The following is a 23,666-nucleotide window of genomic DNA, read 5'->3' as shown; positions in this document are numbered from 1 at the left end:
TGCAGCTCTTCTGCTTCAGTAGGCTGCACATGCAGAGGCCTTACAGAAACTGGAGGTGGAAAAACTATCAGAAAGAGTGTGCCTGCACGTCTTTTTTGGTGTTTGTTCAGTTCTTTGGACAGAGAAGTAGAAATGGCAGAGGTTAAAGAGCATCATTTTCAGCAGCATGGTTTTGTGTATATTTGAAGAGTTAAACAAAAAGCTATGAGGAGCAATTTAAAATTAAATGCTTCTTATGGCTTTACCAACCACCTCTTACTTTTGCATAAATTGCAGTGTTACTGAGTTGTGCTACTGAGCACTCATATCCACACAATTATTCAGGTTATGATGCTATTTGAGGGTTTAAAATGAGTTACCTGATGAAATTGGCTAAATAACTCAACTTGCCATTTGTGTGTGTCAGAACTTTACTTCATTGTATGCTTTTATCCCATTTTCATCCAGCTGGACATGTATGGTTAAAAGGAAGGAAGCTCTATTCTATTTCTCATTGTTTGTGCACCTACCATTTTCAGAATCTGCAACAGTGAAACGCCACTGAGAGCTGTTGACAGATGCATGCCATCTACAAAGGTATGACTTAACACACTTCAAAATTACCAGACCTAAGCCGAGTTGAGCCTTAAAATTACCTATTAATAATGGCAATTAAATGCCAGCGTGCTTCTACATTGATAGATTTAAAAACACAAAATATTCTACTTGTCCCTCCAGTCCACTCTTTTTTCCTTTTTCTTTTTTCTTCTTTCTTTTAAATCTGTTGAATGGTCGGGTTTGGTGAGCATGTCATTGATTATCAATTTATGCTCAGTAACCCCATTGCTTTCTAGCTTAATGTTTTGTGGAACCCATAGGTGGCAGTACTGTAGAGCAATCAGAAACATAATGTGGTTACAAAAATGCTTTAAGGTACATCTGTATTGCAACTGCTTGACACCAACCATGTTGAATGACTGTGGCTTGGAAGTCCTCATCTGGTTGCCTCTTGAAGCAGTCATTGACAGTTTCTAAAGGCTGAATCTCCATGTTGTGTCATGGTGTGGTGTCTGCCATAGTGTTGAAGTCTCCACTTACTATGACATTTTTTTGCCCTTGCTGCCCTTCTGGTCGGGGTTGTAGTACGTGTTGCCAGCTTGCTTCAGGCCTGCGGGAGGTCGGTGCTGGCTCTGATAGTAGATCTCTCCTCTGTAGCTCTGGCATTGTACCCTGTTTGGATTAAGTTATTGACTCGTAAACCTGTGCTCTCATTACCATGATGAGCTAATTTGACATAAAGCCTTCTCTGATGTACAGGGCTCCTCCATTACCAGCATGCTCAACTTCATGATCTTAGAGGTATTTTCCAACATAGATGACTCCATGGTTTTACGGTCCACTCTCTTTGCGCACTTTGCATTGCAGTGTTGCGGTGTACCCCATGTGAGCAGTCTTGCTACTTTTGCTGTGACCCCATCCTTCTGCCTGATTGCTCTCTGAGACCTTTCTGCAGGGTAAATCTGGGTCCCCCTGAGTAAGGCTGGGCCTAACAAGAGACTTAGGCTGGGTCTGGCCTTTTGGACAATGTGGGCAGTGTGTCTTCCTAGTGCTCAGTGAGAGTTGTGGGTATCAAATGAAGTGTGGTGAGGCAAAGTTTTCTGGAAAAGCTTAGGCAACAGTTTACAAGGAAGGAAAAAATCAAGCAAACTGCTTTAGAGGGATTCAATGTTCCCTATTTTAATATTTTCAGCATTTGTGAGCAGCACCTGTTCACATAAATCTTGCTCCCTCTTGTCTGACAAGTACTGTTGCAAGAGCTCACCAGTAAAGATGACAGATGTTCAGTCTGTTTATTTTGAATAGGTGAGGAAATCTGCTTTTGTAATGAAGGCTTCAAACCATAGGAGTGGGAAGCAAATGCAATGCCTGCAGGGGACAGGGAAAGAAACAGCGTCATCAGAATCATCAGAAAGGTGAGAGGCGAATAAACGTCGAGTGTGGTGTGCTGGAGCTGGAAAGGGCTGTGCCCAGGGTGTGTGTTGCCTGCTGTGCTGTAAATACCAGGGTTTGGGTTTTTTGTTGCAGGTTGCAAAGACAGATTCAGTACGTGTATTAGAAAACACTGTGTGGTTCTGTGCTGTGCATGTGTTGCTTGGCATGGTAGCATATACTTGCTGCCTGGCCTAGTGTCAAGCTAAACAGAACAGACAATTGCTAAGCTCCCTTGCAGGTTTTTTCAGTGGAGATAATTTGGATTTCTCAGCTCAGCTTTCCTTCTCTCCTGCAGCTCTCTGTCTTTCAAGAGCTTCATAACAGGAGCTGTTAATTGGTCAGTGGATTCAGAATTTCTCTGTGGGAAAAGAATTACAGACATGGTATGTTCAAGCAAGCACCAAGGGAGAGTTGCTTAGAGCACAGACCCAGTGTGAAAAGAGGACTGGAAAAAGCAAGCCAAGAAAATTGCTGTTCTTTTTTTCTGTTCTGCTCAGGAAGAGAGAACTTTGCTTACAACATTATAAACAAACAGACTACAGCAGGAGGCAAAAATCTATCTTACTGGGACCTGAAAACTGATGAGCTTTAAGGTTGTGTAGGCAACATACTGGAATGGGACTTGGGAGATTCAAACGCTGTTCCTAGATCTGTTCGTAGCTTGTCTATGACTGAGGAACTTGCTTCATCTCTCTAGGCCTAATCAAACTTGATGTTCCTTTTTAAAAAGAGCTTAAAGCTTAAACTAATGAAAGGTAAGATATAGATGGCAGTTATGGCTGTTTCTCTTGTTACTGTGCTTTCCCTGCCCTGTGCAGTTGTTGCAATCGCTGCCTGCTTCTGTGACCTGAAACCTTCGTTACAAAAGCAGATTTTTGATCAGTCTTACCTGTAAAGATGACAGAGATGTTGAGCTTTGCAATAGTATTTGCCAGATAAGAATGAGCAGGGCTTCTTGCATGGAGAGGTGCTGCTCATGTATAATGGAGATATTGGAATAAGGAAAAGTGATTGTGCATCAGGTCAGTTACCCTGTTCTCACTAAAGCATCAGGAAGAAGTAATTATTGTTCTGCAGATAGTCTTATTTTTGGAATTTCCTAATGTTTGAATATTTGTAGCCTCAACATTGTTTGACAGTTTTTCAGAGCAGTATCTAGTAGCCTAGATGTTGCACTTGGAATGCCAAAAGTCATGGACAGAACAAAAAATTTCAGATAAGGCAAGCTGAAATGGGTATTAAAGTTCTGTTTCTTCCTGAAAAGGAAATAGTAACTTTGAGTTCTACAATGATAGCTGAGAAATGTTCAGCTGTTTAACTTCTGAGAGTAGAAAGTAATAATGCTTATGCCATTCTCATGCAGTAAGTAATGCAGGCTGAAAATATTGAAGTTTCTGCTTGCTCAGGATTGAGAAAGGTATAATCCATTTTCAACAGTGTGGCGGTGCCCTACTGAACAGCAACTGACACAGGTCTATTGTGACAGGACAGAATTCAGAGAAGCTATTAATTGTATGGATTCTTTTTGATACAGGGGAGCTCATCAAGGAGTGACTGAAAGGAAAAGATGAATGCTGTGTGTTTTGTTTGTTTGTTTTCTGGACATGCTTTGTGTTTCATGTTGTTTTTCTACCACCTTTCTTTTGTCTGTTACTGGGTGTGATATGTGGTAAGCTGCAGAAGTTCTGAAAAAGCTGTACAGTAAAAACTTACTAAATGAAAAGCCCAGATGTGGGACAAAAAATAATGAAAATTTACAATTGTTTGGAACAACTATCTTGCAAATATACTATTTCAAACATCATGAAAATCAAGCAAATGCAAAATCTTAGTGATTTTTTTTTCCTTTATGACCACTCGCGTTGCAGCCTACACTTACTGGATCACCTTTGTGCAGATATCTTTTACCATACAGAGGCTGCCAGAAGAATATACACAGTGTAGAAAGTATAAAGCAATTATCTATTGCCCAATATACTAGCTAGCTTTGGTTACCATGCTACTTGGCTAAGCACTAATGCTTACTGCTGCTTTTGAGACACTGCATGAGACTCTGCTCACCAGTCAGCCACCAGATGGGGAAATGTCAGCCCCTGACACTCCTTGGATCTAGCTGATTTTCAGTGTTGCTTACTTGCTATCTTTCAATTCTCTGTTTTTTAGGTTTTACTCTTTTTATGTCAATACTTTTTCTCATCAACCCTTCAGCTGCTAGCAATTACAATCTCAACAATTACAATCTATATCTGTTGTTGTTTACTTTGCAGAGCTTTAGTTTATGTACTTTCTTGCACCTAATTTTCTCAGCAAAATTGAAGCTTAAAGGCCCCTGGTAATATGGCTATCAGGTTGGGTTTTCCAATCAAGGATCTCGTAATACTGAATACTTTCATAAATAACTTTTTGATAGATGGAAGTGTGTGCTTATATGACATAAAAACAAGCACTATGAACTGGACAAATAACCTGAAAAATTCACCTGTAAGGTTTGAGATAGTGTAACTGTATACTGTGGATTATTTCTCATTATATATGGTAGAGAGGGTAAGAAAAAGTGCACATAAGGATCTATGTTTTATAGCAGATCACAAACTTAAACATGAGTGAATATGTCAAACTCACTGAAAAATGCAAGCAGATGTTCCTGGATGGGTTAAGACTTGTTATGTTCTCTAGTCCAGTCGCTATCAATAAGGTCTCAGGAGAAAAATCTGTGTCCAGAGTGAAAGATCAAAATTAATCGTCTCAACATGTTTGTTGGAATTCATTAAAGGTTTGGCCATCATTTTGCTGTTTAAAAAAAAAAAAAAAAAAGATAAAAGCAGAAGCAGTCATAAAAGGTGAGCCTGAAGGTCCATCCAGCCCACTGTCTTATCACTAGTCGTAGTCGATCACTGATGCCTGAAAGTAAGAAGAAAATATGGCAGGCATGTGCCTCTAATTATTTCTCTGATAATTTCCTACCCTTCAGGGACTTCCTGAGCTAGTGGTCATGACTCTGAGCCAGTGGTGGCAGTATCCAGCCTATTTTCTGCAGTTTTCCAGCTTTTGGTCAGGGGACTGTGTATGCATGCAGCTGAGACCTTAGAGTGTTCCATGCCCAGTTGAAATGTGTTTGTGATTTGCTATTGCAATCTGACAAACCTCGATCAGGTGGGTGATGGTATTTACTGATGAAGTTTACAGGATGGTAGCTTGGTTGTGCCAGTAGTTCCTGTACTGGTAAGAACTACATGGGAGATGCTGCACCGGGGTATGAATCTGTGGCTTCCTTGCAGATACAGACCCCAGGCAGGACAAAGCTGCGCCTCATTCCATTAGCACAACTAATGCAAACCAATCACTCGTAGATCATCTAGGTAGTTTATCTATCTGTCGTTGCAGACTGCTATGGTGATCATGTCTGCTGTCTTGGTAACAGCCTTGAAGGTGGACTTCTAGAAGACCATGGGCCAAAGTTTTAAAGACAGTAAGTGTGGTGACCTAGTAGAAGTAACTGGCTGTGCAGGCAGGGTTAAAATTTCCTGGAATGCTAAATTATTTTGGATTCTCAAGGTTTTTCTTACAGGTGCAATGTTTTCATTTAGTTACTAATTCAATCCCAGTTAGAAAAAGTAGAAATTTAAAAAACAGTTGTATTTCTCCTTGGTTTCTCTGAAAGCATAATGAATAAAGGGATGATGAAATTTCTGTTATAATAAATTAGAAGGATTTCCGAGTTGAACTTGGGGACAGCATCCTTAAAGAGAGCCAACACTGTAGAGTACTGATAAAAGTGCCTTATGATTTTTTTTTGGTTTATTTTGAGTAATGTGTGTTGAGGTTTGCGTTTCAAAGTAGGTGCTTTTGTTCCTCCCTTACAGTTAGGCAGAGATTCATCCCCTATCTTTCATAGGGGGAGAGAATTTATTACCCCCAGGCTTCAGTAGCAGGGAGATAGAGAGTGCGAGGAAATTTGCAGTGTTTAAGCTCAGAGAATCTGAGCTGTGTACTTAGCTGCTGAGGGAACTACTGTATTACATATGTAAATTCACTGTTTGTGGGGACAATTGACCAGATCAGCTTTGTGTGTGAATGGCCACCATCAGTTGTTCCTTTAACAAGAAGAGTATCTTCTGGCTTCTCATATGGGTCAGGCATCAGCGGGTGTATGACTCTGCAGGCATTTGTTTAAAACCAGGTTTTGCTACAGACATTGTAACTTAACAATAAAAAAAAAAAAAAAAGCAGAGAACATATTATGAAAAGAGCTCTGGGAGTGAAAGAAAACATGACATTGAAACAACAAATTTCTCTCTTGAATTATCTGAAGTAAAAATATTTGTTCTTTAATTGAAGCCATGATTCTTATTGTCATAGCATGTTGGAAGACAAAAACTTGTTGAATATGCAGAGAATAAATTCCTAGTGATCTGGAAGGGAAAAAGATTGAAAGAGAAGGTGATGAGTTATCTATTGATTTTTGGATGTCACAAGAACTTTTTCAGAAGTTTCAGAAGAACTCTTTGGAGCAGAATAAGGTAGCTTCAGATGGTACATTCACAGTTGTTAATTTCTTAGACAGACCTCTCTTGTAAGACAGACCTGAAATACTGTCAGTCAGTCAGACTGTCATGTTCCTGGTCACGTTTCTCATGAAACTGCCATGGGTACATAGATGCTTTCTCCTGGAGCTGACTTTAAGTGCTATCCTTGAAAAACTCAGCCAGATGAGGGTTACTGCAGCTTATGACATTACCCACATAATGAAGTTCTTGTGAAATTATTACCTTTATGATAAACTGTTATAACTGGCTAAGAGAAGCTTTGTGCTGAGTACTGTAGACCTGAGAATCAATTTTCCTGTGTGATGTTTCATCTGAATTCACTCTTAACTTGCTACTGCAAGTAGTAGTACTTCAAGTATATTGGTCACCTTCTTGCTTGGGGAGACCGAAGCAGGAAAACACACACAGCTGTCTAGCATTTTAATTTAGTTTGCCTAATTATTTAGTAAAAAGATAATACTTTATGTATAGTTGCTGAATCTACAATAACAAAGTGTGGCAAGTGGCAAATGCAAAAGGAGTATTCTTTCGCATACTCTGGATGAGGACAATCCACTGGAATTTAAGTAACCGCGGAGGTTAGTAATGTCCTTAATGTGGAAATTAGTATTGTCAGAATTTATTTTTTCGGAAAGAATAATGTTGTGCTTTTAAAATGTTTTCGGAAAACCTGAGAAGAAAAACTGTCATGATACTGGCTGCTTATCTCACTTCTTGATTGAACTGAAGACTGACTATGGAAATGTATCATGAAGAAGTAATTCAGTTTTCCAGTTTCTCTCTGTTTGGGATTTTAGGAAGAAGCTGGCAGTGCTGAATGTGTCCATGAATCCTTCAGTTTAAAAAAAAAAAAAAAAATCAGCTGTCATACCTAGACAGAAACACGTGAAGAGGAAAATAATACCCTCCATCTGAAAGTGTGGGTGTATGAAATGCCCAGCTGTTATGCAATAAAACTATCATGGACTGAACTACAGGGCCAAAGTATGCAAAGTCACAGCTGTGTTTACAGAAGTGGAAACCTGATCAGAACTGAGAAGTTATTAGATAAAAAGCTTTGGGTGATTTCAGACAAGATGTGTATTTTAAAATTCTTCCAGATGTAGCAATGAACCATTGTCAAATACCCACCAGACATGCACGATGACTGTTTGTAATACACATCTGAGCATTTTTTAACAAAGCTGTTGATTGTATATCCCTTTGCATTGTAAGTCTTGCATTAAGGTTGCCTGTGATGCCTGATGAGCAGCAGTTCAAGATGAAAGCAAAAAGGCACCGTATTTCTTAGTTGCAGTGCTGCTTGCAAACCAGGAAGGGATTATCAAGGGATTATCAACCTTATTTAGTAATCAAAGAGGAGAAGGTATATTCATACCAGAATATAACCTTCGTCCTGTAAGTAAAATGGTTTTATGGCCTTTCAGTCCATCATAATGAAATGTGAATGCCCTTATTTAAATAAGGCTTGTGTCAGGCAATAGTGATTTGTACTTGCAAGTTAGTGATACACTACATGCCCTCAACGGCACATTCACTCAGAACGGGAGTGAGACAGAAATACATCACAAAAATGTTGAAGACAGATGTAATAAATCAATGGAAATTGAGTTCCTCATTTTTTTTTTTTCAGAGTCAGAGTGGCCTTGTAAAGTACTAGTGGAATTCTGATGACAAGTGAGGCTCTGTTCATATTTCTTTTCTAATTCTGCATCTGGGACCAGACCCATCTTGCATAATCAGAAGCATCTGGCATATAAACTTCAGAGCTGATCAAGAGAGTCTGAACAAGGTATGTGTTCATGTTCCCAGATAATTCATCTGTGAATGAGTAACACCAATGTAAACATTAGAATTTTAGGATGTATGAGAAATCTGGTGTGGATCAGGATGAAATGACACAGATGATGGTAATTCTTTTTAAAAATGTACTTCATCATGATACGAGTTATTCCAAGAAGCAATATGTTTTCAGATGTCCTACTATACAAGTGTAGGGTTCGTCCTTCTTGGTGTGTGTATTTGTACATCTAAAGGAGTGAGATGCCTGCCAATTTCCTTTGCTCCATCATTTGAATGGAGCAGATGTACAATGCCTGTGAAGAGGCAGGAAGCTCCAATTGGTGAGGTTTGTTTGAAGACTGTTCATGACGGAGCTTGCTGTGTGTAGAAGGACCTAAGCAAGGTCCTCACCCAGCAAGCATGCTGGAAATTCTCCTCTAGACATGTCTGGGGAAGAACAGAGGACTTAGTTTATAAAATTAGCAATTTCATAAGTTACACATTCCATAAATGTGTGTTGGCTACAGCGTGCTTTTGTTAAAATTAACTGGTATTGAAGATGTTTTTTCTGATCTTTATCTCATTAGTTACGTTTTTTTACGTCTTGTATTGTGCATTCTTGTGTTAAGATTTCCTGTTAATTTTCTGAATTCCGTTCTTTATCTGCAAATAGGTATAAAACTTATACAAGGTCAAGTCTGCTTATAGTGATGTTTTTGGTCAAGAATGCAACACTTACAATCCAATGATTGGCACCATGAAACTAATGGAGAAAGTGAACTGTAGATGAAAACAGCAAGATAAGATCCTGCAGACTGTGGAAACTGTGGAAAGCCTGTGAGGGTACTTTGTCCCGTTTGGATTAGCTTTAAAACATTTGTATGAATTGCACTATTTACTCAGATATTTTCTGTTTTTCTTTCTCTTATAGCCTGAGGGAGATGTAATGAAGTTGGAGATAACATGCTTCTTGTAAGTTAATTGTGTGTGCACTAGCAACGTTACAGAATGCTGCTGATGCATTTCTGTTTATTTTACAGAGTCTGTTACAGAGAAAAAAGTACTTTGCCTACAGTTGCTGCTGTGAAGATAGCCAGTATTATTACTGTAATTTCAGAATGCCAAACCTGATGACTGTGGCTTTGCATAGTTTTGGAGTTCTTGCAGACTTAGTACATGTGTGGTTTTTGTTTTGCCTACAAATATTTTTTTCCTAACAGGAAAACCTCCTTGGGTGTGCAAATAAGCTGCTGGCACCTGAGTGCCACAGCTGGAACGACCTGTTAGGGATATGTTGGAGAAACACCTTTATGTAACAGCAGGAATGGGATGGACTTGAGCAGTTGTGGAAACACCTGAAAACAAGCATTCCACTTAGGTACTCCAGAAGATTTCACCCCATTTTTCCCAAAGCTTGGTCTACTAATCTTGATAACTCCTGTGTCATCCACTGTCATTCTGTATGCGTGAGTATAATGTCCTTTTGAGCAACGGATTATCCCTCTCTCCTGCCTCCCTCCACATTTTGCTGGTTTTGTTGGTGCTGAAGTGATGTGTGTGCCTAGACTTTGGGTAAATGCCCCAGAGAATGCTACCTGGTCAGTTCTCCTGTCTTCGTCAGTATGTAGCTGACCTTCAAGTGACATATTCCATCAAACTGATTGCTCAAAGGGATGTTTCTGAATGTAAGATGCAAGTCTGAAGCGTCTGCCTTCTAGCCTTTATTGGATCTTGAAGCGATGACAGGTATTAGCATATTGCAGCATAGTGATGTATTAAATACATGCAAGGATGGGAACACTCCTCATTTTCTGGAATAGGGAAGTGTGGTAGGGAAGAAGGGAGGAGAAAAATTCAGAAAGCTTAAATGTGAGGAGGTTGTCTTTGGGAAGAGTTAAGTAGAACAATATAGAATCAGTTCAACAGATTCGTAACAGCTTTCTCAGTGATAGTCTTGTTTAAAGTGTGAAATGATAAGTGTAATACTACTATCCCTAATTTTGTTTCTTCTGGGTGTGCAGTTCCTGAAATTGCAATGGAAAAGTCGTGGATTTCCTCCTGGACCAATCCCACTTCCCATCGTTGGAGGTGTCTGGCGGATAAATTTTAGAACTGATCATAGGAGCCTGAAGAAGGTATGTATTTTTGCGGATGTGAACAAAGGAGCAAAATGTGTAAATACTAGGGATGGTTGTTGGTAGGCTAATATGGTAGTAGAGAGAACTTCATTGTGAGGGAAGGTGGGTCATGGAAGTTCAATTAAATGCCTAAACAAGTTAAGTAAAATCTGCAGATTCCTTGCAAATAAACTGACGGTGTAAATGATGGTGAAAGGAATGAAATCATGGGAAGAACTGGGTCCATGCTGAGCATGTTAATCGAGGGTCTTTCAGCGTTCAGCCTCCTCCACTGAGACAAAACTTCACAAAATGATCCAATGTGTTGATAATTTTTTTTCAAGTCCCAACCTTTCTTTAGGTGCTAAGCAAAACCGGTATGTGAGGGGGTACCTGGCTGCAAGGGGAGAATATGGGCTTTAGGAAAAGGGAACTTAAAAGACATTGATGCCAAACATTTCTAATGGGTGCATGTTCATCACTATGGGAGGACAGAGCTGTATTGTTTTTTTGTGTGAAGGTAGGGACTTTGTCCTTGCTGAATATCTGCAGGGTTGCTTGAGACCAGTCCCTATTGCTGGCCAAGCAGAGGTGGGATCTCTGTTCACATTCCTCAGCTTGACAGTACTTTTGTATGAGACGGGAGATGGTCTATTGAATCTTGAAATCTGTAGTACTAGGAGAAGTGACAATTGGAATGTGTAATTTTAAGAGGTTCTAGTTTTTGGTTGAGGAAATGAAACGTGGAGTTGAAAAATATAACTGTGAATGGGCAGGTGAACTTTCCTTGTGAAACCTAATATGATCTGTAAGCACTCAGTTGTGGCATTTTCCTAAATGTTAAATTTGCAAAGACAACCCAAGTTAAGCTTTAAAATGGTCAAGAGCGTCTGTTCTTTTTATCATTCACATTGCTGTGAGTAGTGGGGTCCCAGAGAGAGCACAGAACTTTACTCCTGAGTTCAGGAAATAAAAAGGCAAAATAGTTTTGTTTTGCAGTGGGAGTGTTTATCACAGTAATGTCATGTTGGAAGAGAGGAGCCCATCGTGTGTGTGCTTTGGTTGATGTTTCTCCAATGAGTATTTTTTGTCATTGGTCAAACCTACAGCTAGCAAAAATCTATGGCAACATCTGCACCCTGTGGCTGGGTCACAAACCTATGGTGGTGCTTTATGGATTCAAAGCTGTGAAGGATGGTCTCACCGTCAACTCGGAGGATGTTTCTGGGCGACTACAGACCTTTGTATTCAACAAATTTTCACGTGGAAGAGGTAAGAAGTTTGTATCTGTGGACGAACTTTGTCTACTGACAAGTCCTTAGTTCCTAGTTCACCCATTCGGTCTGCTCCAGGTGGTTGATATAAGGCAAGTCTGTGGTATCCCTCAAAATGATCTCCAAAATGGTCTCCAAAGTGCTGCTGTCACACGTATTCCAGAATCTTACCAGAGCAGCAGCGTTTGTACTAGCTAGGTCTCTTATTTATCCATTATTAGTGTTGTCTAAGCTTGTGCCCTGGTTTGAAATAATCCATGTGAGGTTCACTTTATTTGGAGCTTGAAGCCTCCTCTGTAAGCTGAGCCTAAGTAATTCTTTATGCTCCTGGTTGTTTGTTTACAGCAAAGGCCACTGAAGGCAAAGCATGTACAGAGCTGTTGAACAAGATGTAGCCTTTTGGGGTGTCCCAAGGCACAGGAAGGACACTGGAGCTTTAAACATATTAGTGAGACTGCAGGTGCAATAGTCCTTGTTCAAAGCTTCTTACTATGCTATCATTTACACAAGCCACTGCTGAATTTTGGTGGATGGAGAATATATAGAGTTCTGCATTTGAAACAGAAATGCTCAGTAGTTCTTGCCCTGGCTTCATTTTCCAGGAATGACATGGGTCACGATGAAAGCTGAATGTGTGCTGCAAGCAGCCTGGTAAAATCAGGATCCATCCCCCAAAAGCCAGAGACTAAGTACAGCACAGGCAACGTGCTCAGAACCAGTTGTCAACTCTAGCTGTTAAGGAAGTGTGGTGTTTTTTAAATATTGCCAGTAAGGAGATTTGATGATCTCAAGAGGGTTTGTATAAGATTAAGAAGCACAAGCATAGGAACCCCCAGGACCTCTCCAATGAGCTCCTTAGAAAGGTCTGTTGGCTCTGAGTAGCTTGGTGAGAGACACCATCGTATTTTCAGGTGGTAGAAACCTGAACATAGTGTTTATTGAGGAAAGCTCTCTTTGCCACTCCTGCAGAGGTGACACGTGACAACATCTGTGGGAACACAATGCCTGTATAGGCATGTTGGCAAACATAGCTTACAAGTATTTATTTTATTAGAAGATTGTAGAAGGTAAATGAGATCTTATAAGAGACCGCATGAGCTGGGCTCTAAGCCTTTCTATGTGAATATGGATTTAGATTCATTTCTGCTCAAAGAACAGGCAAAGAGAAGGCAACACCAGCCCACGCTCTTTGCAGCATGTAGCAGCCTGCTGCATGGACTTTTATTGTGACCACTGCTCTTGGATGTTTGGGCACGTGTGTGAGTTCTGAGACTGTAGTGGGCTTTTTGCAGGGCTGGGGGTTATATTAACCAAGGTGGTTTTTCTGTCTTTAACAAAATACTATTGCTAGAACAGTGGCCTAATGCATGCCTCTTCTTCATGAGTGGCAGCATGATGAGAAGGAAGAATTCTTAGCATGTATGTCATTTACTGTTATATGACTATTAACATAAAATTGATTCTTAATGACTGAAGGTATCCTGGTCTCAAATGGTCTCATCTGGAAACATCAGAGACGTTTTGGAGTTGCAACTCTCCGGAAGCTTGGAATGGGGAATAAAGGAATGGAACGTGGGATACAAACCGAGGCCTATCACTTGGTCAAGTTCTTCAAGGACAAAGATGGTATGTCATTGACAAGGTGCCCTGGGAACTGCATTCCTGATTTTGATGTAGGGTCATGCAGGCTACCTACTGAGGGTAAAGACAAACTGGTTTTGTTCCAGAAAAGACAGGGGTTAGAGTACAGCCAAGATTATTTAGAACGTAGTATAATTTAAGTGCAATCAAAACTTGTTGTACCATCAGAGCTCAGCAGTGTGTATTTTGGTATTAGCACCAAGATTAAAAATAAATAAGTAAAAAGAAAAGCAAACAAAACAGATAGGGGTGGGTTAAAGACTTGACACCTTTCTGTCCTTATTTTTGAATGAGGTTTATCTGTTGTTATCTTTGCCAGTGAATTTTGAGGGTTTCAGTGTAACAGTCTAAATAGCATAGGGGATATTTATTATAAAATGTCATTGTGATCTTGCTTTCAAAGTAGCAAAGAAGGTAGTATTTTGGTGACAAATGCTTATCTCTGTTTGCAGGAGAAGCTGTTGACCCTTCATTCCCCATTGTTCATGCTGTCTCTAATGTGATCTGTGCTGTGGTCTTTGGACATCGTTTCTCCCTGCAGGATGAAACTTTCCGCCAGCTGATTGAAGCATACAATTGTGTAGTGGCTTTTGGGAACAGCTACAGTTACTATGTGAGAAAATGACACATTTAATAAGCAAATTATTAAATTATTGAACATGATATTTATTGCATTGCCATGCAATATTAATTGCAGCATTATATATTATCATAGTATACTATTTAATTACAATAAATGCTGATTTAAAAATACTGATCATGAATGTGAACTGGGCCTGGAGTGCTTTGGGTTTGACATTATTAAACTAATACAAATAATTACTTTTAGAATTTCCCAGGAAAGGCAGTGTGCTTGGGATACTGAACTCTTTTGTAATGAAAAGATCAGTATTATTGAGGTGAAAAGTGATACTTTTTTACAGGAGTAAAAGTTTGTGTTTTTGCGTTGTCTGTATCCACCCGTGTCAATTTATGTAATAATATATATAATATTAATTGGTATTAAATTTATTACTGTTAACACATACAGAATAGACTTACCTGTGAAACTGGATTCCTGTGTTGGTGAATTAACAGGGCAAATACTAGTGAGGTTATGCAGTAAGGATAAGAAAGAATCCAGGGTAGAAATTGTATCAACTTTAATTTACCACAAGTCAATACCTATTCATGTTCTAAACATGACGTTTCTCTTTGCTGCAGTGCTTTTCCTAGAGAAATTAATTCAGTAATTCAGTATTAAAAATGTCTGCATTGTGTCTCTATAATGGCTTTAGTCATGTCATGTAACTTACAGTATCTGTGTTGAATGCTTGCTCCACAGATATATGAAATTTTCCAATGGCTTTTAGCATGCCTTCCGGGACCTCTACAAAAAGTAGAATCTTGCTGTGATTTTGTTCGTTCTTTTGTAAGGCAGGAAATCAAAAACCACAGGGAAAAAGGCACCATAGATGAACCAGAAGATTTCATTGACTTTTACCTGGATCAGATAGAGAAAGTGAGTAATTTGTGCTGTAATTGACAAAAATGATATCATAGCAGATTTCCTGCACGTTTCACGTAGCTGTCTACACATAGCAACATCATTACAGAGCACTACAAATTCAGTTTAAAAATCATGCTGTCAAATTCAAATATGAATTTTAAATAGTCAGTTTAATGGCTTGTTTTAGAAGGATAAAATAATTACATTTTTTTTGTTATACTCTGGAGTCCTTAGACAAGAGTAGACAATGGTTGGTTTTAAAGATGTAAATATTTAGATGGCTCTTGAATTCTGATTCTTTTTGTCTTTTCAGTGTTTGGCTTTATTCTCTGTGCTTTGTACTGAACTTTTGTGTGCTTAGTAGGACCGTATGGTTATTGAAAAAATCTAAAAGAAAAATGATGGCAGTCTCTGCCTTGAAAAATAGCATAAATCATTAAATCATAACACGTGAGAGAGAACTGAAATCAGCAAATGTGCAGGGAGTGGCAAGGGTGGGATAAACCTACTTTTGAAATATTGTTTTTCTGATGTGGAAGTTAGCGGTAAGGCAACAAGGAGCTCTAAATGTAATAGGACCTTGGAATCCCGACACTTTCTATAGCACTTGCAATGAAAAGTATCTATGAATTTACTTGAGAAAATATCTGCGTAAATCTTTTTATTGTTCAGGTAGCTGTATTTTCTCCATCTTCTAGAAATACTGTATTTACTTACAGTGATCACTTCATGTCTCAGTGGGCAAATACAGTGTTAGACAGATGTACCTTCTGCACTCTTATTTAATTTCTCATTGACACCTGTAGGCTAAAAATGTCCCAGATTCTACTTATGATGAAGAAAACATGGTGCAGTCTGTTTTTGATCTCTTCCTGGGTGGCTCTGAGACCACCGCTACCACTTTGCGTTGGGCACTGCTCTATATGGTGGCTTTTCCTGACATTCAAGGTGAGTTATAGACACAAACATGGAGATGTTTCAAGTAGAACAATTCTGTTCCACACCCCTCTTTTTTTTTTATTTTTTTGACATCGTATTTCCAAGCTTTGTTTTTAAGAAGCCAGTGAAGTAGAACATTTCTAGACAGAGATTTAAAAATAATTTCAGGGTTGTTCAGCTTCTGATGTATTTTGTCTTCTGTGTATTTTGTCTTGATTTTTGACAGACTGTTTTAGTATTGTAAGAATGTAATAGAAATTATAGTCTGGTTGAAAAGACTCAAAGTGAGATAGGAACTTGAGTTAGGGTAAAGTGATTCTTTCCTTGTATCTGAAATGTCAAACAAATACATTATTTGTGCTTGTTAACTGAGTTGATTTCTACATAATAAATACATTTATTGTAATTTATGGAATGTTAAATAGAGAAGAATAGAGAAGACAGATGCCAGAGAAATTCTAGACAAGTGCAAAGTTGCACACTGGTTTCAAAAATTTTTAAATGATTTGATACAGGGATTTCAGTGGTGGTGAATCGCTAAGCCAAATACATGTTCTCAATGCTTGGATTTAGAGCTAGATAAGACATACTACTTTTGGTTCTAGAAGGCTGGAAGAACAGAGCCCTGTACACACATGTAGCTTTCAAATTCTAATAAAATTAAAAAAAAAAATCCCTCTTGGATTACTAGCCTAGCTTTTAAGCCTGAAATTTGATCCTGACCTTTCTCAGACTGTGTAAAGTATGGTACTTACTGAAGCATAGGTAACAGCCAAAAGAGGTTAACAATTAGTGGTGGTTAGGTATTACCCTGTCCCAATTCTCAGCATTACATCTGTGTATCAGTTTGATACAATGGCTTCCTTACAAAATGTTGCTAAGTGTGCTGTGAGTCTGTATTCAGCTAGAGTAAAAACAATAGCTTGATTAATTGTATTAATCTATTAGTAAGAAGCTCCTGCTTTATTTACAGTTTGCTCTCTTTCTTTTAACTATGAAGCTCAATAAATCTTTTGGGCTTGTGAAAAGATGATCTGAACGTAGAGCCTATAAACTAGGAAATACCAAATTTTAGTCAAATAGTAAAATTGTGTAAATGTATCTACAGTTGTATAAATGTATTTACATTTTAGGGTATGGTGAGTATATAATTTATTTACATACTTATTTTTTCTATCACTGCTTGTAATGGTGTTCTGTGTATAAAGGATTTTTTTTTCTCTGTAGAAAAAGTCCAGAAAGAGCTGGATGTCGTTCTGGGTTCTTCTCATCAAATCTGCTATGAGGATCGGAAGAAACTGCCTTATACAAATGCCGTGGTTCATGAGATCATTCGCTTTAGTAGCATTATTTTAATCACAATTCCTAGAGAAGTAGTGAAAGATACAACTGTGTTGGGGTATCACCTTCCAAAGGTACCCTATCTATTCCAGTATGATCTTTGGCCATTAAGTTGAATTTCTCGTAGTCATGTTTTCCCTCATCCAGTTTTCCTTACAGTTCAGTGGTTGTTGGTGACAGTACTGACAGTGCTTTTTCCCTCCCATGCCCTCTGGCCTGTGCCTTTTTCTCATGGACAGTGAGGAAAAACGCTTACCAAAAGCATAATTTCACAGCAATTAAACCTGAGAGAGTGTTGCAGACTCTTACTTTCCAAGAGTTTGTGCTTTTAAAGTACTTTATAAGCATTTGAGTTCTTATACTTTCAGAAGATCTGAGAGAGGACTTACCAGAAATGCACAGTGTTGTCAGCATATTGATAATGACAGGATATTGTCTGCTATGTGGACAAATGGGAGATTAGAATTTTTTTCCACTTGTGATGCCTGAAACAATACCAAGCATGAACTCAATTTCATTCACTTAGGGCTTCTCTTCCATATTACTACATCTCTGGCATCATATTTGAAATATAATGAAGATGTTTCCCTGCAACTCCTGAACTGCCATCTGACCTCAAACAAAAATCTACTGCAAGTTTCCTTGACTCATCCAGCTTTTCCAAACTTAACCTTAATGCCAGACCTCCCCAAAGGCACACGTGGAGACACTTTCCTATGCAGCACTGCTCCATGGTGTTTGCCATGCACACCTTCATTCCCTTCACCTTGAGAAAGATAATTTGAAATATACTATTTCATTTGCAGGGTGCTTTGTTTTCCATTTGTAAACCTGCTAAAGCTTGTCAAAAGTGGGAAAATCATTTTACTAGATTTAGGATAAGAAGCTAAAGAACCTTACACCCCTCATTATGTTGCATTTGCTAACAGAATAGAAAAAAGGAGACATGGAGGGAGTAAAGTAGGCAAATACCTAAAACTGAATTACTGAGGTTTCTTACCTATTTTTTTGAAGAGAAAAACAAAGAAACAAGCAAAAAGCAGCAAAACCACTCACACACACACAGACAATGAAAAGAAAACAGTTTGAGATTAAACATTTTTGTTCCCAATAAAATAATCTTTCAATTCTGCTACCTCTTCTTCGTGTGACTAGCAGAGCAGCGCCCTGAACTGTAGCTGGAATTGGTTTGTGTCCTTTTCTTCTTGATGTTTGAGAAATTGAGAGGCAGAAATGAGCCTCTTTTACCCTTCTTTGCAGGGTACTGTGGTTATGGCAAATATAGATTCAACTCTTTTTGACCCTGAATACTGGGAGACCCCTTACCAGTTCAACCCTGGTCATTTCTTGGACAAGGATGGCAATTTTGTGACCCGAGAGGCCTTCTTAGCCTTCTCAGCAGGTAGGTGTGCTGACAACTGAACCTGTTTGTGTGGGTTAGACTGTGAACGTGAAGCTGTATTATTTTTCTTGTGGAAAAGACCAAAGGGAGTGGAATCCCATAATAGGAGTACATGGTTTTCTCAGGCCAAAAAAAAAATAATGTTTGATTGGAAAATAACTTGTTTGGTAATTATATAAACTGTTGACCTTAGATTTTTGCGAAAATGCGGAGAAAGTAAAAGGAGTAAAGACCTAGAATTGCCAATAATTTTGGGATTAAAGTCCTTACACTGTTCTTTGCCATCCTCTGCATCTGCCAGATTATGCTATTATAGTGGTGGTTCCATGGCAGCATGCTCTGCTGGAGCTGATTTACTGTGCGTAAATAATTCAGTATTTGTTGATACAGGAATTTGAACCTGTATCAAATGCATCCCAGATGGCTATGCCTTTCCTGGGGAGTTTCTGGAGACACTCTTTCACTAAGTGTGTGTGTTTATAGAAGAGTAAACAATCAATAGTTTAAACAACAAATAAAACAAAAGCTATTGAGGATCATGCCAGGATTATGAATAGTCTGGTTGTCAGAGCTCTCACCTGGGATGTGAAAGTGTCAGCCTCATGGTTCCTGGCCTATACTGGGCGGAAGAGGAATTTGAACATCCCAGGCCTAACCACTGCACCTTAGAGCCTGTCACCACCTCTCTTACTCAAACTTAACACAAAGTTAATTGATAAATTGGGAAAAGTTTTTGATTCATATGATTAATTTGGAATCAAGAGACTGAAACTGAGTTCATAGCAGCAGGGAGTTAGGGATTAGTTAGTAAATTGTGAAACTAGGGAGAAGCATCTCTGGTAGCTTTTTCTGTAGTCTGGGTAGATCCTGCTTATGGTCAACTGCAGACACCTCAATTGTTCAGTCACTTTGAGAGAAAAATGTCAAATTCAGCAAATCCTTTGTTTCCTGATGAGAATGAGTGATGCTTTTTTTGAAAAGCTGGGAAGCAAATGCAGGCTACAGATTTGTCTGGGGACTGACTGCTCTTTCCCTTCTCCCTCTGCAGGACACCGTGTATGCCTGGGAGAGGTGCTGGCGAAGATGGAGCTCTTCATCATCTTCTGCAGCCTGCTGCAGACATTCAAGTTCACCCTACCAGAAGGAGTTAAGGAAGTCAACATGGACATTATCTTTGGGAGCACAATGAAACCCCATCCATATAAGCTCTGTGCCAATCTTCGCTAGGTTGCAGTGTATGACAGATTTGAGGAAGAGGCACTGACACAGGCTTGCTAGTGCACCTCTTATGTTCTTCATTTCTAGCCCAGATTCAGTGTCAGTCTGTTCCTGTTGTGTCACGTGTCTAAGAAGCTGGTCCTGAAAAATATTCTGTTTTTCCTTTTCCCTGTGTCTGGAAAATCTATGTATGTTTTTCTTGTGCATTAGAAATGAAATAAACACACAGAAAGTGGTTACAGAGTCTGGTCTTACTTAGAGGCTCAATGGGAATCCTACTAGAGGGAGAAGGAACATTAAAGCCAGGACTTGGGGGTGCTTCCCATCGTCCCCATGCATTCTAAATTCTAGAGTGGGGCATGGAGGTGCACTTCCCATACGTGATGGCTCTGGGCATTGCCTGAATCCCTATGGTAGCTGCATGGGGGAAAAGAGTTGTGCTGGGACCTCTGAACTACCTGTGCGCCAGCCAGTTTGTCTATTTAGCACATAGCCACATGGAGGTGATAGCTTGAATCTGGAAGTAGTAGAGCTACATCAGTGCAACCCTTCATTTCACTGTGAGGCTGGGGACGTAGTCTGCCAGTGAAGGCACCCCCCATATTCCCTCCTGAAGAATTGCAGAGGGGAGCCCCAGTCCTGGTGAAACAAAGGCAGCGTAAATGGTAAATGACCAGTGGGCTGGCCTGAAGTCATTTGTTTTGCATTTATTATTGTGGTGCATTTGAGAGGCAATCTTAAAGAGGGAGTCCTCTCACCCAGTGGAGGCAGTTTGTAATGGTGATGGTGAAAAGAAGTCTAGGTTGGCCACATCTCTTTATTGATGTCTGGTAAGACAGTTACAGGGAATGCTTGGAGTCCTGAGAAGCAAAGCTTGGCACCTACAAAGGGAGGGGCAGGGCAAGAAAAAATTACATCAATTTTTCTTGAGAGCTGTGTGAGGGCTTTCTGTGAGTATGGAGGCTTTATGTAGCGTGCCTCGTGGCACACAGACTTCCAGTAGCTGAGCTAACAGAGACTGTTCGCAGAGCTGCTGAGCAAAGCTCTTGCCAGTTTCCTTGCCTGAGGAGAAGATTTTAGAATTGTTATTGCAATTATATTTCATGGATGCTTTGTTTATCCAGCATGACGATTTTCTTTAATGTAACGTTGGTTAAACAGTTCTACTCACACCTGTGAAGGAGCTCAGTATCGGGAGGCTTACTACTCTTTTCTCAGGCTTCTGGACAGGGGCTCAGATGGATGCTCTTGGGACTGCCATGGATCTGAAGCTTGCTCTTGCTGCCACTAGTCAGGACTTGGGAGAAGAGATGCGTGAGCTCATGTGGTTCGCCTGCTCTCTAATTCATCTCTAGCTCTGATACGTCTGTGTGATGCTGCATGTGCTGTGTGGACATAGATTTTTGGGGGAGTGGAGGGTGGGTTGTGCACTAATGTGGAACTAGGATTCAGTTTTCCTACCATATAAAGATGGTGTTGCAGAGTGGGTATAATGAGGCATGTGGTTGATACCAGAGTCTCAGTCATTTCTGTGAACATATCTGTGAATATAGTATGTGCACGTACTGGAGACTGAATAAGAGGTGACGTCCAGGAAGAGGCATACAGGATCCATATTGCTTTAAACATTTTCACTTGCAGATTCTTAAAAGAACCCACAAACATTCCCTAGTGGAGACAGAAGTCCTTTTTACAAAGGTTACATCTATATCATGTATATCTCTATATACGTTTTTGAATAGCATTTATGAATCTGCATTTCTTAGTCATCTTTCACCACACCTTAGAAGTTGTCTATGGACCTAGTGGGGTCAGGAGAACGCACGCGAAAGCTGCTTGTCTGGATCGTGTTATTTCTGCTGCTGGTAGTGAGACATCAGAATTTTATTTCCAAAATGAGAAAGTAAGAACTCTGGTAGGCAAAAGGGAATGTGCTAGATAAAGGAAGAAACTAGCTAGCACTGGAGGAGTTTTCACTCAAAGTAACATGGTCCATTTGACTTTATCTTTTTAAATAGACCTACAAATCTTGAACCCTTGGAAACTTCTGCTCTGTAGTCATAGTGGGACAGTAAAGAAAATTTTGTGCATGTGTCTTTGACAGCCACAGCATGTTGTATCAGGCAATCTCGTTCCTAATTTCTATCCCAAGCACTACTAGTCTTTCATGTAATTGTTACCATACCTAGTATTTTTCTACATAAATTTTCAGACATTATTCACACACTGATGTCCGTGTAGTTAGTACTACTCCTAATTGCAAAGCAGCCTGGTCTTTCAAATAATTGTAATGCTGAGAAAAATGGTTAAGAAGAAGAGAAAATGTACCTGAAATTTAACAACATACAAGAATGTGAAGAGAAATCAGTGCAAGAAAAATAAGAAAACAGTAGAAAGGGGAGAGGATAATGTTTAATTGGAGTCACCTGTCAGTGAAGGATGTTGCAATGGTCCTGGGTCTGCCTTTCATGTCCCAAGAGTTAGCAATGCAGTGAACATCACATGAGTTTTTTTCCAAGCCCAGTCCGGCTCTGTCTGGTAAGGTTTTAAATTCCTTATTAATTATGGGATTGAGGAGTCTTAGTGTATGTGTGCATACACACCCATGGCTATAACATCTGTTGTTCTTGTTTCAGAGGCAGATCAATGCTGCAGTCAAACCTCTGCTACTTCTGTCCTGTTCAACCCGAGGAACTCCTTAACCTGTTCTATTAGAGCCTTTCTGCCAACATGATGGTGCTGCATCTCCAAAAGCATAAACTAACAAATGTCTGTCAGGGTGATCCTGTCCACAGAAGGGATTTCAGCCGTGCAGCAACATCAGCATAGAAGCAAATATTTTTCACACTTCACACCAATAGAGCTAAGTCAGCAAAATTTAAACATGTGTTTGACCTGTGCAAACCAGTGGGCAAACACTTCATTGTGCTAGGAGTTGCTACATATAAGCAATCTTATCTTTAATAAAGTACAATGTGATAAGTAGTGAATAGCTTTCATAAACATCTAATCCGAGTATTTCAAAAAGGCTTATAGCTAACTTTAAGCTGGTCAACAAAGGGATTTAATTTTTCATGTACAGTCTACTGACCCACCCTCGTATTTTCAATAATACAATGATCTGTAATAAAGATTAGCTTGGGATTTAAAGTTTGCTTATATTTTTACTGTATTACTACGATATTAATTTACCAATTTGAATGTCTTGATCTTGTTTGTTTATGAAGCCAAATGCTTCCAAGGGGAAGTCACGTTTGACCAATGTGAGGAGCCTCTGCAACGAAATGATCAGCCTGATGGGTGAGGAGAGAGCAGTGGATATTGTCTTTGTGGACCTCAGTAAGGCCTTTGACACTGTCCAACGTAAGGTTTTCATACACAGGCTGTTGAAATATGGGTTGGGTGGGCAGGCAGTGGGGTGGATTGAAAACTGGCTGGGCCCAGAGGGTAGTGGTCACTGGTGCAATGTCTAGTTGGAGGTCGTAACTAGCGGAGTGCCCTGGGGGTCAGCACTGGTTCTGGGCCTGTTTAATGTCTTCATTAACGGTCTGGATGATGGGCCAGAGCGTACCCTCGGCAAGCTTGCCAACAACACAAAACTGAGGGGAGCGGTGGATACATAAGAGGGTTGTGCTGTTGTCCAGAGGGACCTTGACAGGCTGGAGAATTTCACCTCTCTGAAAGGCTAGGAGCTGGGACTCTATAGCCTAGAGAAGAGAAGGCTCAGAGGGATCTCATCAACCTCTCCCTGGGTGTGTAGCTAGTCCTCAGAAAATTCTGTTGGCTCTCCCTCTTCTTGCAAGAGGCCCTTTATGAAACCAGTACTGTGGGCAGGGATTTTTGTCACAGCAACTGTCTTGGCACAAGGAAGCATATAATTAACCTGCATTTGGTTTTCGTTGAAGAACTAACACTTGCCAGATTTGTAGCTGTAATGTAATGGAG

At 39.7% G+C, this 23,666-nt stretch overlaps 1 protein-coding gene across 2 annotated transcripts; it reads left to right on the top strand.

Moving 5' to 3' along the window:
- Positions 1-1,847: 1,847 nt before the first annotated feature.
- Positions 1,848-19,959, top strand: LOC121075057 (cytochrome P450 2J2-like). 2 transcript variants are annotated; one of them, XM_040567885.1, is made up of 14 exons: positions 1,848-1,952; positions 8,152-8,310; positions 8,974-9,143; positions 9,232-9,272; positions 9,521-9,678; positions 10,322-10,435; positions 11,527-11,689; positions 13,168-13,317; positions 13,785-13,945; positions 14,657-14,833; positions 15,628-15,769; positions 16,988-17,175; positions 18,362-18,503; positions 19,552-19,959. In XM_040567885.1, the coding sequence occupies exons 7-14, from the start codon at positions 11,578-11,580 to the stop codon at positions 19,728-19,730; spliced, it is 1,251 nt and encodes a 416-aa protein (XP_040423819.1). In that variant the 5' UTR covers positions 1,848-1,952; positions 8,152-8,310; positions 8,974-9,143; positions 9,232-9,272; positions 9,521-9,678; positions 10,322-10,435; positions 11,527-11,577; the 3' UTR covers positions 19,731-19,959. The 2 variants fall into 2 exon arrangements, with proteins under 2 accessions (XP_040423819.1, XP_040423818.1); XM_040567884.1 differs by lacking the exons at positions 1,848-1,952; positions 8,152-8,310; positions 8,974-9,143; positions 9,232-9,272 and having other exon boundaries at positions 9,321-10,435.
- Positions 19,960-23,666: the final 3,707 nt, after the last annotated feature.

The sequence above is a fragment of the Cygnus olor genome, chromosome 9, assembly GCF_009769625.2.
Source record: "Cygnus olor isolate bCygOlo1 chromosome 9, bCygOlo1.pri.v2, whole genome shotgun sequence".
Lineage (NCBI taxonomy): Eukaryota > Metazoa > Chordata > Aves > Anseriformes > Anatidae > Cygnus > Cygnus olor.
This window is presented reverse-complemented; position numbering and strand designations above follow the sequence as displayed.